Below are 16,879 nucleotides of genomic sequence, written 5' to 3' on the forward strand. Positions count from 1 at the left end.
TACAACTTGAAGAGTAAAGAAAGTAGGCGTGCCTTACTGTGCTCTGATTGGTTAAAATGTTGTTGGCGCGGATATGGTAGTTTTCGAGGTTCCACGTGGTACTTCCGTGGAGAGTTTTGCACAACGGGCTACTATATAGTGTGATTCTCATCGAATCTCTGATCATTTAAATTTTAAATCTTGCAACTGATCAGAAAATTCGTCGCCTCTTCTCTAGCTGCCATGTAAGTTCATTTCAACTCTTTGTAAAAAAAAAAAAATCATCCGAACCGCAATGTTATTAAAATCATTTTATTTAAAACATCAAATTGGTATACACATACATAGAATAAAAATTAAAAAAAGAAGAAGAAGAAGTGATGTAGGTACCTCGTACAAATGCTTAAAAACAAATACACATTTTTGTATAATATTTTATCTAACAAAACATATAATATAATACAGCGGTAACTGAAACACGCGTAAGTGATGTACACATTTTCTCATCAACTGTACAATAAATACACAATATTAAATAACAAGTAAAAAACCATTCAATTACAAAAAAGAAAAAAAAACAAATCATATTAAATAAACATTTAATTGAAAAAACATATACTCCGTGGAATATAAAACAGGAACGTTGAATGGAAATGTAATTCGTTAAAACTGATATGAAGATAAACCGCGTTTCTTTATCTTTGGTAAATTAATATATATTTTTTCAAATTGCGAATAAATTTCTCATATCGTATTATACGAATAAGATTCACCAATGCAAAAGATAGTATCGTAATATTAAGACTAGAATACATAATATATTTTCGTTGTTTTACACGCAATATATATTTGACTGTATTTCAAATACCTACTATAGAAATGCTAATGAACGAGAAATCAGAATTTTTCTTTAAAAAACCTGATCGCTTGTTTTGATTTTCAATTCGATAGATTTGTGACTAGTTTCTACATTTAAAAAGTGGGGAGGGGAAATTGCATAGCCTGGATGAAATATATCTACCTACAATGTCGGATTAAATGCAGAATTTTCAAACAAAAAAAATCATAGGGATAGGGGGAATTAAGTCTTTTACGTCAAATGATAAAAATGAAAGAAAATTCGGTACAGGTCGCATTTAAAATAATGGTAGCAATGAAATGGGTATTTATAATCATCGACAATATTTGAAAAGTACTTATAAGCACATTAAATCATTTCTATACATAATACAAATATCACAAATTAAATTAACATCAATTACATTGAATCGTTGAAAACGAGAGAAACAAAAATACAATCATCAATACAAAATAAAAATAGTCAACACGTTAAAAAAATTACACTTTACTTTCTGGTCCTTCGGTCATTCTTTGGAATGAATTACGTATTTTTAGTAAATATTGAGCGCACATATGACCGTAACATTTGTTGTACCATTCTGAGCTACGACCTCTGAAAATGACAACAGTTTCATACTATTAAAATACACGATACAAAGCTTGTTTTCAGTCAATTTTTTTCAGAAACTAGCGGGAAAGTGATGTAAAAAAATGCTTTACAACAGTATAAAATTTCTTCCAAGGAAATCGATCTTGAGAAACTTCTAAAATTTTCAATTTTAAAAAAAAAGATAGTAAATTTGTATTTTTTTTAATTCAAGTATTTTTTTTTTATATTTCACTTATTTCTTAATTTTATCCAAAAAATTGTAGGGAAACATTTGTTTTGAAATAACTACTTTCAATTTCTCCCTAGAAAAAATCCAGCGGTGCAAAAAAAAGTCATTCCGAATGGTCTTGTTGAGTAGAAATGTACAAAATATGACTTTTTTGACAAAAATTTGAAGTTTTCTATATTTTTTAACAACTTGCTGATTTATAAAAAATTATTAATAATAATTATTTTTAGAGAGAGTTATTCAATGAAACTAGATCTGGATTTTTCACTGAGAAAAAAAAAGAAAAAAACGATGAGTAACAAACCATCTCCTTTCCTGCCCTCTTTCACCGCAAAATGAAAACTTTCTTAAATTCACGAAGTTTAAGAGTTAAGCTCACTTTATGTCGACTCTGGATAAATGCAGAATACGAGATTTTCCTGACCCACATGGTTCTATGAGATATCTAGACGCAAGAACGATTCCTCGAACGCCACCGGGTATGAGTTCAGCATCGCTGTGCTCAACTGAAGTCTCAACAATCATACATCCGCCTTTGGATAAATCGGTTTTCCACGACCTGTGATAAATAAAATTCGAAATTAATTTTTCCTTTCTTATTTTATAACCTAATCGAAATATACGAGGTATTTTCAATCATACCTAACGACGCAAAAATCTTTCGGAGGCAGAGGATCGATAGTTTTGGTAACATACTGAAACAATTCCGCGCAAGGTTCCAGTTTCTGGACGATTTTCGACCTTAGTAAATTAATGTCCCAGACGTGCCTTTCACGTAAGACCCTGAATAGTAATTCCTTCGGTGGAGCTTCCACTTCGGTACAAACTCTCCACAATCTAAGCGGATGACCGTCTCGGACTTTTTTATACGCGATTTCAACATCTTCCCATGTCGTAGAAATAACCCAGCCACGATTTCTAAAAAAAAAGAATACTTTTTTTTTACATTTGAAAGATCAATTTTTTCATAGATTGGAAACTGTAATTACTTTTCTTTGATTTCTTTCGCTAAAGCATTCCTGCACATGTTCAGATATCCTCGCCAATCTTGCTGCAATTCTTCACCCAGTTCTTCCAACGATACTGGCACACTTTCGTCCATGTAACTAAAATGACACTGGCCCATGATTTCTTCGGTTACCTGAAACGAAAAAAGTGAAAAAAATAATTACTCGCGAATTCCAATACAAACGATATGTAGGTCTAAGGAAGTATAATTACCATAAACAAATCTTGGTGATTTTCAATCAGAAAATACAAGCATTCGTGGGCAGCGATATTTTGTCCTAGTTCTTTGACGTCAGGGAACGCGTTACTTTTTTGTAATCTTTTCGGAGACATAGACGAGGATCTTCGAATATGCGAATTATTCGACGTATGCGTCCAATAGAATAACGAAGGAGCCAAGCAAATGGCTAGATTACTGGCACTCATTTGATTCGCGTAACTGTGCTGAGAGACTAGATACAAGAAGTCGAGCAATATTAACAACGCTTCTCGATGTTCATCGGGTAAAAGTATCAGCGCACATTGAACCGCTTCTGTTCGTAGGTTTTCAGGAATATCTGAACAAAAAATAATAAATTAGAAACCAACGATACAATTTGAGAGGTAGAAGAAAGGAATCGTCCATCTTACATTGAAAAATAGCCACAAAAGTTTCCGAAAGCTTATTCGTCAGTAACGCGTCGGGTAACTCTCTAAAATACTGTTTCACCATGTCGGCTACATCGTGAGGCTGTTGATTATCAAAGTTCATCTTAGCTGATCTACTTTCAGCCATCATTTTCAACTTGTGTATTCTAGAACGTCCACCAGATTTGCGGAAGATGCCGACCTGTTCCAGGGCGTTCATTCGTAACCATTCTAAAGCCTCGATGATGAATTCGGGTAGTACGTTGCCGTTTTGTTGAACGTTTGCCAAAAGCGGTACACCAAAAACGGATTTATCTACGAGCAAATACCATCGTTGAAATTATTCATCGTAAGTAAACTACCACGTTACCTATTACAAACAAAAGCTGTAGGTATTTCCACATACCTTTATAATCTGGTGTTTTAGCTTTACGGATGAACTTGGGTAATTCCCAATTCCAACCGGTGGTACGATGACTTGGGCAGTATCTTTCCATAATAGCGGTGAGTTTAAGTAACGATAATTTCCTTAATACTAAAATCTGGCCGACTGTTAACGAATTAATCGATTGTCCGCGTAATGAACTCGGTCTGACCGAATTTCTTTGAAAGCTGTGCCATCTTGCCACCGTCGCTCTGCAAATTTCAATTATGTATTAAGGTTACATTTAAATTAACAAACAATTCAACGTCGCTCGTCGAGTATTAAATTTAATATATAAGTAATTGAAACGCGAACTCGGATCGTTTTCAAAAGAGTTATGAGTTATGATGAAGGTGTACGAATGAAGTCTTGTCTTTCACGTCATTTTTACTAGATTAAATTACTGTTTTAATTTTAAAAACAAAACTTCTCATCGTTTCTATTTCTTATTTCTTTGTCGCTGTATAATTTGAACGCAGGTAAGAAGGTATACGTAGGAACTAGGAAGGTACTGTATCTATACCTTTTCTGAGCTCATACAAAACTCTCGCAATTTGCGAGTTTATTCAACTAATTAAAATCATTTTTAAGACGGTTTGAGAATTATATCAAATATTTCGTGTATTTCTATTTATTCATCTTTGCTTTCAAACGAACGTTTTCGTTTTTTTTTTTTTTTTTTTTTTGTAGGATGAGAGAAAGGATGTGTCTTTTTGCACGAGTATTCGTTAAAGTAGCGAGGAGAAAAAGTGAATCAAACGTTGTCCCATTCTCGAATTTCATCCACCAGGTGCTTTCTTATTGTTTTTTTCAGATTTTTGTAGAAATACCAGCAAAAGCGTCTGTTCTTTGATATTCCAACAGAAAATCACTAGGTACTAAGTAGTGGGAGATATACGTTAAATATCATTCTGTCTTCTCATTAATTTATTTTTCAACATAGACAATTATTACAACTAAACTTTAAAAAAATATCAAATTTTCTCCCAACTCTTCGACTTTTTTAAACAAAATTGAAATATTATTTCGTCTAACTAAGACTCAACTTTTAATTTGCATTATTTTTAATTTAATTAAATTTTTCATAGTGTATTATCCTAATTTTTTAAAACTATAGGTAGGCAATAGTTTTTACTAAAACGTTGAAAATACACATTATTTTTTTTAAAAATGAGTTGATTTTTTTAGAATTTTTTTCAATGCTCAAAAACAAATTTCAATTTAATATTCTAGAAAAATATCTTTGAACACTTATCACGATTTTTTCAAATGTGACTTTTTCAAATTTCTATTGATCTGTGAATTAAAAAAAAATCAAAATATCAAAATTTTAGTAGCCTACGTCAAAAATCATTTTTCGGACTGTACACATAAATCAATCCCGAAGTCCAAAAGCAATTTTTGAACCAACCCCTTCATCTCCAAGAATGTCATTCAACTGGAAACAAATCATCTTGAAAATTTCAATTTCATCCCAAATCTCTCTCTCATTATTAACCTTAAAATTATTTGTAATGATTATGTATGTACCACTCATCTTCTTGCACAACAGTCGAGTAAAAAAAAAAAAAAAGAAAAACTAAGTACTTTTACTCCATAATGGATCACGTTTTAAGACATTATTGGTCCATTTTGATGCGAATGAAGAAGTTGAACGCGCTTTTTTTGCTGCTTTTAGGTGTAACTGCTTTAAAATGGTTATTCTTGCCCAAAAGACTGAAATTTTACTTATTTTGTGCTTTTTTCATTGCAAGCGATTATTTTTTAGTAATAACCAAGAATTTATCAAAATTTTTGCACATTTTTGAAAAAAAAAAATATTTCAAAAAAACAGGGACGGGAAAACTGAAAAATGAAAATCCCAGTTTTTATTTTTCAATTGTCTTATCAAAAAACTTTTTCAAAAATTTGTTCAGTTTCTCAAACACCCCAAATCAAATGTGCATGGGCAGGAGCTCCATGTAGGAAATTTAATTTTTTACCAAAAGGTCCTTTCAGGACTCGGTAGGTACTCAATTTTTTCCAAAAAAAAAAGGAGTAATTTCAGTAATCAAAGAAGCTCGAAAAGTAAGTAACTCAAAAAGTGACAAAACGTGAATAAAACATTTAAATGTAAAGAAGAATTACCAAAAAAAAACATGGTTTTTAATTTTAAAAAGCTGGAACGGTCTTGCAACTTTTTGATGAAAAAGCTAAGATTTAAAAAAAAATTGCAACAAAGTGAGAATTTTTACGATTTTTGGCAGAAAAACCCCATTGTTTGCTCATTTAATCGACTTTTTATCGCGTCATTTTTTGAACTATGTATTTCGAATTCCGTCCACCAGAAGATAGGCAAAAGACGTGATAACGAACTTTTTTGAATTTTTGGTGTAAATGAAATTTTCGAAAAATATACTTACATTTCATTTTTTTTATCATCCCAAATTCAACCCAGTAACGTCGACTTGGAAAATAGGAAGAAAGAAAATTTTTTTTGAACCGAACTAAAAAGTGAAAATTCTCTCCAGAACCAGATTGAAAAAGTATCATTCATAGCATTGATGTTGATGCAATGCATTCAAAACGCTAAGCAGATGTAGACAATGTTGCCACTGGTACACTTCGCAGGAAAACTTCTTGCTCTCTCGACAAATCACATGGCATTACGTAGCAATGTTTCATTCCACACTCGACATTATTCTTGATGCGCAGACTAATGAAACAACGAAAACGGAAATTTGGCTTGTCAATAAACAAACCTACATCTGTAATGTTTTCCTATTTGTGTAACATTCCCAAACGGAAAAATTCTGTCGCATACACCAACACACATGTTGTAGACATTTAGACAAACAGGCAGGTACTTCCATCCTACCTATTTGTATCTTCATTATAACAAGAAGTCTCATAAACCCCATACATACATGCTTCGTGATTCGTAAACACTTTCAAAATACCTACATCACAACACACCTCACCTCTATTAACAAACAAAATGAAATAATACATTGATCAAAATTATTCAAATCTTTCGCCAACCATTCGTGCTCATCTTTAAAAAAAAAAAAAATCATCTCTGAAATTTACAGATCTTCTCACAACAGTGAAAATTGTCTATCGAAATAACGCCGTATATCTGTTCACTCTCGTCTCTCATCATAATGAAGTTATCGACTCGAAGACATTATCAAAACTGTAATCTCAATACCGAGCTATCCAATTAATTACATCACATTGTACGATGTACGCAACATGGGTACTGCATTTTACATTCGACATACAGTATCTGAACATAACATTTCATTCAATTACCATATAAGACTTCATCGTACACAACTCTACATAACTCGATTCATCGGTTCAATGTCAATAACATATCAATACGAGCGAATAGCAGCAGCGGTGTCTGTGATTTAGCCGTGTTTCAATCGAGTTCTACTTACTTTTGTCTTAACGTCGTATCGCCGCCTTCAGTTATCGCAAATGCATCCGGACTTTCATTTTCTGTAACAAAATAATGACATTGGTAAGTCAATCAGTAAATAGGTTCGGTATAATACAATACAATATACAATACAACATATAATATAGGTACCTACACCTAGGTAGGTACACAAATATATCAGTCATCATACTCAATCAACACAGTGTACACACATAGACGATTGCGATACGTGCACATTAGAATAGAGCATACGTATGCGTTTTCTTTTACTATAGGTTATACGGTCGTGTACAATTAAATTGGCGTAATCGTCGCACGTACGTGTTCATTTTCATAATACATATAAAGAATGAATAAAAAAATTTTCACTTCGACCTTTCTATACGCGCTATCGAGACTAATTACGAGCTATAATATGTACGATACGTATGTACTCGTATTGTACATATGTATAAATTACACGAGTATTTATACGTAGGTATAAGTAGGCACTTGGCTCGGATATATCACACAGAGACAAAATACCACTCGTACGGAGTCATTTTATAGCCATTATTTCGAATACGTATAATATCTACTTCCATCATTTTACGAATATCGAATCGAACCTATACATCTACGTACAATATAAACGCGTATTAATAACCCTAGATATGCTTTTAATAACTTTGGCGCAGTGAAATTTAACGAAATAAAGTTCATCGCTTTCATTTGTCATTTCATTTTGACGTCATCCTATAAATGTACAGAGATACGTATCATTAGCGCTCTCTGTCTAGCGTCAATACGGATATTTTCCTTTAATCGCATATCCGCCAATTCAGTATAATATTTATATATTAACAAAAACGCGTTTGACCGTCACCGGATGTATAAATTTCAACTTTTACTCGGGTATTTTGAAAAAAAAGTGCTCACTTTTGCGGATTGGCGAGACCAAAGCGAATGTTTGACTATCTTGGCTACCACTACGTGAAGAGCATTGACTTTGTTTACTCGATACGTCCGATACATCTAGCAGCATCTGGAAAATAATGAAAATAATTTTATTTAACCAAGTTTAAAAACAATATAATATCGAGATGATGGAAAATTTTATTCATCTGCAACGTTCTAGAGACTTTACACAAGTAATTATCGCCCTCCTACTGTAATAGATTTATTTTGATCAAAAAGTAATACTATTCTGGTTTCATTTTAATAGATTAATATCAACTCAGCTCGAAAGGTGGCATCATTTTAAAAAATATCAGTCGAGCATGCGAGAGTACAGCTTCCCACGACTGCCTGGTGAAAACGTGACACTTCCGCTCGGGATCGGATCAACGTAACGTTATATGAAAATTTCAACTACATGCAGCGCCGATAAACTTTTGATATTTTATTTGAATTTATGAAAATCCTCAAGAAGCCTTCAAATCGAAAAATTATGATCCTACAATTAAATTAGGAACAGAATGTGGAGGATTCATCAGAAGTCTTCGGCTCAAATTTGAACGAAATTTTGATTTTCAGAAACAGTAGGTACATATACAACCTATACCTATCTAAACGTTTCTATTCTCAACTTCAATAGTCCTTATTGACTAATCAAGTTTTGAAAATTGAAAAATCGTTGCAATTCATTTTCTATGCGAGTAGATTTTATTTCAATATAATTTTCAACTTACTTTAGGAGAATTATTATTCCCATTATCATGAAAAGACTGTCTGACAGTAATTTCGGAATCAGAAAAAGCAGCAAAATCACTTTCCGGTTTCGACAAATACCTTCTGACCGGCTTATGGGTTTCATCGGGAGTAAACGGAGATTCGGGCGGAGTAACATCTACGCAGTTCAATTCTTTAATTTTAGCCTCCATTGATGACACATCGACAACCTGGAAAAAATACCAACGTAAGTCACACCGTGTGGATGAGAATTCCATTCGTTATTAATTGGTAGACAAATGAGCGTCATTTCTTAAAACTTTTTTCATTGTGCTTTGTTTACCTGAGGTCCGCTGATTATCACACCTTCGCGATTTTTCTGCTTACGTCGTTTCGATTTCAAACTTTCAACTCTTCTGAGAAAAGCTTTGGCTCCATCACGTAATCTTTCGCTACCGGAACGACGAAACCTTGACACTGTGATGTCGCCTTCAGGCTGTTGCATTGCGAATGGAGGAAGACTACTGTTTCTTAACACTACTGTAACGTTATCGTTGCTTTCATCGGCTGAAATTTCAATAAAATCCAACATAAATATCTTTTCGTATAAGTTTAAGTACGAGTACATAAGACCTGTTGCAATAATGGTTCATAATTATGTTGTTTTTAGGGATGGAGGGGGGGGGCTTGATAACCGAAAAACGTGTGCAAATTTTTCATTTCGAAATTTGATTTTTTCAAGGGGGAGGTGTGAGAAAGTTTAACCTCACAAAATTGAAAAATTCCCTCAAATAAAAATGTAGAAAATGCCATATGAATTATTAAAAAAAACTACATACTTATCATATTTTGCTCATATAAATTGATATTGACTCGAAAATACCTAATTTTTTCATCAACTTTTTAAGTAGATAAGTAAGCGAAAAAATCAAAAAAAATCATCCCCTATGATTCAAAAAAACGTTCATTTAAATAAAAAAATACATTATCAAGATGTGAAATTTTTTTGAAAAATATTCTGCAAATGAAGCTCTTTTGTCACGAAAATCCATCAAAAGTGGATCATAAAAATGCAAAAGTTCCAATGCAACAGGAAAAAAGTTTCGACCCGGGTTTAAAATTATAAATGTCTGTGCTTTTGAAAAAAAATTGGTAAACACATTTTTTTGTTGAAAATTTTCAATATGTATTTATATTTTTTTAAAAGTTTATTCTAAAAAAATTCGAAATTTCTTGGAAGAAAACTCTCAATTGATGAGTAAGTATTTCAAAATTGAAATTAAAATTATTCAATCTGTTTTCATAAGAAAATTTCAATTGAAGAAGAATCTTTTGAAAGCTTCAAGAATACCATAAGGTCGAATTTCCACCAAAAATAATGAAATTTTGGAATGAACTTTCGTACACTCTTCATCTGCATCATCAAAGGCCTTTTTAAATCAATTTTTGGTGTTTACCCCCCCCCCCCTCCTCCTCCCCATCGTCCCATTACCTCTAATCCATACATCATTAAATACTTAATCGAATAAATTAAGAATTACTTTTTTTTTTTAAAAAAGGCTTTTAACTATGTATTGTATTACGTACTTGTACTTGTCGGTAAGGTAATATGATGTACATCACAGATTCTAGACCAACGCCTCGATTCAGGTTGAAATAACCAGTTTTCACTGAGCGCGCATTCCGTATCGGAATCCGATTCGTCCTCCTGCGTTAATGAAAATGTTAATTAGACTCGCGTACACGATGACAAATTCATCTACAATTACTCTAGTCATCACTTTCGATAACTAATTACACGCTTGTTCGTTACAAATTACCGCGTGTTCGCTTAAAAATAACCTTCTTCGGGTACTTTCTGCATTAAATGCCATAGAAAGTGCTACGCATACCGCCGTCTTTAGTCGCCTATCGTCTGTCGCCCATCATATTATCTACATATATAGATGTTTCACTATACGCGTACCTCTTCTATATGTGCCTAGGTAATACCTTAAGTACATCCAAAACGAGAGTTCGAAAAAGGCAAAACCCAAAGCGAGAGCATTTCTTTTCAACTCGCGAGAGTTTCGAACCCTTCAATTATAGTTATTTCACATTTCAGAACGAACCCATTCATACAAAATGTTCAATACCATAAACAAAAACAAATACTACACAGACACACGTTAGTACTTAGACACTACCTATTCTATTCATTGTCTATGAGTGATTCGCGTCATTAGACATAGATTGGAGGTACGTAGACTCAAGTCTGATGCGGTGGAGGCGATGGCGTCTCCATAGGCATCACACTCTCGCCTCTTTCATGGCACTTCACCTCATATTTCGTATTTATAAACTAATAAAACCAACACTAGGAATTATTGTTCTTCGAGATGAATATGCTAACCTGGTAACCCAAATGCAGCCGCATCCGATATCATACTCTTCTCAGTTCAAGTTTCTTTGATTATTATTATCATACTGCATCGCACACGTTATCATCATCATCGCAGTAATCAAAAGAAAGAAAAAATACCTACAAATGCGAATCTAGGTACCCATAATACTTGATAACGTTCGTGCGCATCAAAAATAATACACCTTCATTGCACTTTTACATAGCCATACAGCTGTACCTACCTATATCCATTGAGCAGAGAAAGCCCATCTTTATACATAATTATGATCGTTAAGAAGCACACAAAACTACGTATTTATAACAATTCGCGAGCGTACGAGTATATTTTCAATACTCTGCCATATTAATCATTATTTCCCACGTTTTCGCACATCTTCCTTCCGCCTGAGCTGCGCCACTCTTTACCAAGTCTCTCTAGACGTGCCCAGGTCGTTTCATTTCCTCGACATTAAAACTCGCAGCAGTCGCAGCGATAAAAAAAAAGTACGTTACGTGAATCTTATATAAATTATATAAAACGAGTAATTAAAGGAGGCGTGTTACTCGTTTGTGCGTTTAAAAAAGTATACGTACGAATACACGAGCATCATTTTTGATCTGTACGCACGATTGTCGAAAATGATATCTTAACAAAGCTACGCATATCGTCCCATTTTTAACGGTTTTATGCATGATATAAGATCCTTGGGAGATTCTTCAGGTGTACATTGTAATGTATCTCAGTAACCTGTCTGCTATCCCTCTAAATGTCTACACAAGCAAGATGAAGATGATGACATCTGTATGTATATTTTTTGCCCTACCCCACACAACAATGTTTGTCCTGTTTTATCAAGTTACGTAACTAATTCTAATTTTATAATTATATGTTTCACGTTTCAAATAAGTAGGTATCTGTAGGTTCATTTAAAAGGCATAAAGGTCCTGTGATACATATTAAACTGCAAGTTTCAGATGTAGCCCGAGAAGTAATCCTAATCAAATTTACATGTAACTCAATCTCATAAAATTTCTAGATTTTTTGGTGAATTTTTTGATTGGAAAAATTTTCCTACTTACTTATTAAAGATTCGCAATCGCAAATTTAAAAAAAAATAGAAAACTTTGGAATGCAATATTTAAAATTTTTTAAAAAGGTAACTTCAGCAACCACAAAAATGACGAAACGTGAGCAAAAAAAAAATCACCAAAAAAACCGAACGTTACAAAATGAAATGTTTGGATTTTCAATTTTAATTTAAACTAAGTATTCTGCAAACGCTTTTATTAAATTGCGAGACTTTGACATCTTCGGCAAAAGAAAGCGGTTTTCGGCAATTTCTGTCAAAGAAACGTGACTTTTGTACAATTTTTGAAAAACAGTGAAACTTTTTGGAATTATCAACAATTTTGCAAAAAAGCAAGAATAGTTGAGAACTTCTGACAATTTTAGTCAATAGCAAGCCTTTTTAGCAATAATTATTGCCAAAAAAGTGATACATTTTGGCTATTTCTGGCAAAAAAGCGAGACTTTTGGGTAATTTTTTGAAAAAAAAAAAAGGTGAGACTAGCAATATTGTTAAAAATCAGGAATTTTCGTCAATAAGCAAGACTTTGACAATTTTAGCAAAAAGCAGGTCATTTGGCAATTATTGGCAAATAAATGATACTTTTTGACAATTTTTAGAAATAAGCGAAATTTTTAGTCAATTTTTGAAAAATGTAAGATGGAAATTTTTTGCAAAAAAATCAACAACAAATTTTTGCCAATTTTTGAAGAAGCGAGAATTTTTGTCAAAACGCAAGACTGGCAATTTCAGCAAAAAGTACGACTTTTTTGGGACATACTGGCAAAAAAAGGTACTCTTTGATAACTTCTGTCAAAACAGCGAAACTTTTGCGTAATTTTTAGAACAAAGTGAGACTCCAGGGTGTCTAACAAAATTTCAAAATGAAAACGTGGGACTTAAGTAGGACTTTTAGCAGGTCATTTTTCGAGCACTTGTGAAATTTTTTCAGGTGGGGAGGGGTGTCAAAATTTACATTCAAGTTTCCAGCCAAATTTTTGTAAAAAATTATGTCTTCAAACACGTTATGATTTTATTTAAACAAGTAGACGCCAAAAATATAACGTTTCACTTCAATTTTTAGTTTTATTTTCTCCTTATCAATTTTAAAAATTGATGAATTTCACATTATGTTCGCTTAAAATCCAATTTAACTCGAATTCTTCAATTTCGATTATCAATAATTATTTTATATTGAAAATGGAAAAAGAAAATCAAATGGGCGAGAGCAAAAGCTCTCGAGACGAAAATTAGTACTCCGGGAAGCATAAAAACGATAGAATTCAAATGATTTTTTTTTGGAAAATTCAAAATTAATTACTTAGTAAAAAATCCGCAATTTTTGTCAAGAAGTAAAACTTTTACAATTCATGCAAAAAGCAAGACTTTTTGGAAATTATCGGAAAAAAAATTTTTTTCGCAATTTTTGCAAGACTTCAAGGCTTTTGAGTAATTTTTGACAAAAATAAAAAAAAATTTTAAAGCAATTCAACTAAAAAGCAAAATTTTTGTAGACGAAAAAGCCAATTTTTTTTTCTAATTTCTGCATGAAATACCGGGGCTTCTTGGAATTTTTCGACAAAAAAGCGAGACTTTTGAATTACCTTTGAAAAAAAATTAGAACTTGGAATTTTTCGTGAAAAACTGAAGAATGTTAGGGCAATTTTGACAAAAATCGAGATTTTTTTCTATTTTTGGCAGAAAACGAGACTTTGACAATTTTAGCTGAAGGCAGGGTTTCATTTCTTCCAACAAACTTTTTTTCAGCAGTCATTTTCCCTTAAATTTCACAACTAGGCAACACGTTCATCAAACCTTTTTTCAAGCAATTTCCCATTTATTTACTAAACGTACACTGTACAGTTATTTCAACATAAATAGTTCCTTCCTACAACTACATTGTTCCTGTATTTTTACTCGATGATTCATTCGGAAACAAATTTAAATTCTATCCTCCGGTGAGATAATAAATAAAAACTAAACGTCGACATCGAGTTTAACACCAAAAAGGTGCGGTGAGGTAGTCGACGACATCGTTCGCGATTCCAGCGCAACGTTGTCTACGTACAGTACGCGCCTTCAGTTTATGACACCGAGAGCATATGGTTCACCATTCACGAAAACGAAATCGACGTATAATAGGTATTTATAAATTCACGCCGACGATGTCGTTAGTCTCGTTTTAAAAAAAGAATAAATCATCTTTAATTAAAAGTCATTTTTCAAAAAAACCAAACGCCACAATTCCATTTTTACCCAATTCGGATAACCGCGAGTTTATCACAGTCTTCCTCTAGGAAATACTGCTTCGAGTTTTGTGTTGATTTTTAAAACGGAGTGTTTGAATGAGCTTTTTATTGAAGTTCAAGTTTTCATCAACAATTCTTTTTCAGTCCTCAAAAGGTCGTGTCTTCTCAAGAGTCCAGATTCTCTATTTTAATGAACCAAAAATGTTGTAAAGAATTGACCAGACAACAGTGAACACTGAACAGTTGTTTTACGTAACTCAAATTGGTTTCCGAGAAGTACAATACAATTTACTAGTTTATTCTCATAAATCATCAATCCAGATAAGTTGAAAATATCAAGCAGGAACTTGGAAATCTGGATAGAAGCTTTTTTCAATTTCTCAATAATTTTTATATTCAGGCATATTGCACAAAAACATGTTCAACAGTACCTACAACGGTAAACTTGAATGCTTTAGAATATTTGTAAAAAGGTTAGGTACATTTTCTTTTTCGCGAGTTTCCTTGAAAAAAAAAAAGATGAAAATAGGTAATATATGATAAATCTAAATCCTTCGAATATCCTACTGTAATATCTGTACAAGTTCCCACAGTAGTGAGATATCAATCTTTTAAAAAAGGAAAAAAACTCGGACTAAAACTGGCGAGCAGACAGGTACATTTTTATTTGATAATTTCACGAAAGAGTAGGGAAAAAAATCAAGTAAATAAATACTCGAAAATAAACACGCAAACATCACAAAACTGCGATTTAAAACAGGGCAATAAAAGGGTCGTATCATTTCGAGCAATTACATACTATCCTCGCATCAAAAAAGTCTCATTTTTGATCCTTCACAAACACTCCTCTAAATATTTTAACTCGACAATTTCATCAAACGAGAAGAATAAAGGCGTAAAGAGGATGGGCGACGACGGTGACAGGCTGATACCTATGCTACAGATTTACATTTGGCTGCTAAATTTAAATACATTTTCGAGTATTTAAGGTTTTGACAAACACGTTTTTTCTCTTCTATAACTACGCATTTTCTCTTTCTCTGCTTAAAGAAAAGACTCTCTTTATTTTTCGGCGAAGCTATGTATTTTCATATTTAAGTAACTATGTATTAGGTATCTGGTAATAGGCATATCGGTAGAGCGCAGTATACAGGTAGGCATTTAGGCAGGTACACGTCTGTTCATTTTCTTATAAGTAAAGAAGCTTACGTTAGATACTTTTGAGATCCGATTATACGCATCGTACGATACAGTTTTGAATCTCAACGAACAGAAGATTTGTTTCGTTATTTTCTTTTCTTAAGAAATTATTACGTATCGTTCGGGTGTTTGAGAAAAGTTTTTCTTTTTTTAAATCGAACAGAAATTTGATAGAATAACTTACTTTATTAGTCGGCATAAATTCAACTTTCATGTTGGCGCACTTATTTAAAGCTTGTAGCCTCCGGAACAAAGATTGTAAAGCATCTGGTTCTAAGAATTGATGGTCTTTTTGAACAGAGTTCACGTCTATGGGAAACTGCATATCTGTAAGAATAAATAACACAATATTTGTTATTGAGATGTGAATTCAATAGACCGGCATATTGTACAATAAATGCAAAAATATTATTTCAATATAGCCTAAAACTTTTTACAGAAAATATCTTCATGATACTCAAGCCAAGTTGAGAAGAAAAAGAAAAGTAGGTACCTCAACTCGAATTAAAATTAAATGCAGTGTCTTTAATGCCAACACAGCAAAAAAATTCGTATCTCCGAACACCGATGAACAAAGCAATTATATACAGGAAATTCACTAAAAATTCTTAAAAGACTTGTAAACAATTTCACACACCGAAAATTTTGCAAATAAATTAATTTCAGAAATCAAAGTAAAATCAAGCATCCCAATTTTGCATTACAACGCGAAAGGAAATGCGCTATAGCGCAACGGTAAACAGAAAAGAGACAATAATCGAAAGGAGTGTCATTTGCTAAGAAGAGCAATGAAGATTTTTCACTCGACTTATCCAAATGTTCTTGACGCCAAAAAGGATATAGGACAAAGTTGGCTTCAAAGTTCAGATGCCTTCTGGGTACGAGTGATGTTCTTTATCTTGGTACATAACGTTTGAAGTGAACCAAATGTGCGATAAATTAAAAAACTTGATGTTGTTCGTTAAACGATTCAACTTTTCATTGTGTTTGGAAAACTCGTGTTCGCGTTGAGTTTCATAAGCTCGCATTTAAATACCTAAAGCGATGAAAACAAATCGAAATATAAAAAATGTTTTTGATTATTTGCGCTATGTACAAAAAAACTGAGATTTTTCGTGTGGAATAATTTCGAAACGCACATTTAACAAATAACAAGGGAAAATAAAGAGCATAGGTAATGAAAAAT

The 16,879-nt window shown here is 32.8% G+C and overlaps 1 protein-coding gene across 2 annotated transcripts in view; it reads right to left on the bottom strand.

The window, feature by feature from the left end:
• Nucleotides 1-275: 275 nt before the first annotated feature.
• Nucleotides 276-16,879, bottom strand: part of cv-c (crossveinless c) — a 180,592-nt gene continuing 163,988 nt past the window's right edge. For both annotated transcript variants that reach the window (XM_065345940.1, XM_065345939.1), the window contains 13 exons: nt 15,878-16,020; nt 10,382-10,502; nt 9,138-9,361; nt 8,815-9,024; nt 8,063-8,168; nt 7,143-7,203; nt 3,700-3,929; nt 3,297-3,608; nt 2,880-3,223; nt 2,648-2,799; nt 2,301-2,576; nt 2,038-2,217; nt 276-1,432 (listed from right to left, as the gene is read on the bottom strand). In XM_065345940.1, the coding sequence (XP_065202012.1) occupies nt 1,318-1,432; nt 2,038-2,217; nt 2,301-2,576; nt 2,648-2,799; nt 2,880-3,223; nt 3,297-3,608; nt 3,700-3,929; nt 7,143-7,203; nt 8,063-8,168; nt 8,815-9,024; nt 9,138-9,361; nt 10,382-10,502; nt 15,878-16,020 (2,474 nt within the window). In that variant the 3' untranslated portion in view covers nt 276-1,317. The remainder of the gene's footprint in view (nt 1,433-2,037; nt 2,218-2,300; nt 2,577-2,647; nt 2,800-2,879; nt 3,224-3,296; nt 3,609-3,699; nt 3,930-7,142; nt 7,204-8,062; nt 8,169-8,814; nt 9,025-9,137; nt 9,362-10,381; nt 10,503-15,877; nt 16,021-16,879) is intronic.

Source organism: Planococcus citri, chromosome 1 (assembly GCF_950023065.1).
Source record: "Planococcus citri chromosome 1, ihPlaCitr1.1, whole genome shotgun sequence".
NCBI lineage: Eukaryota > Metazoa > Arthropoda > Insecta > Hemiptera > Pseudococcidae > Planococcus > Planococcus citri.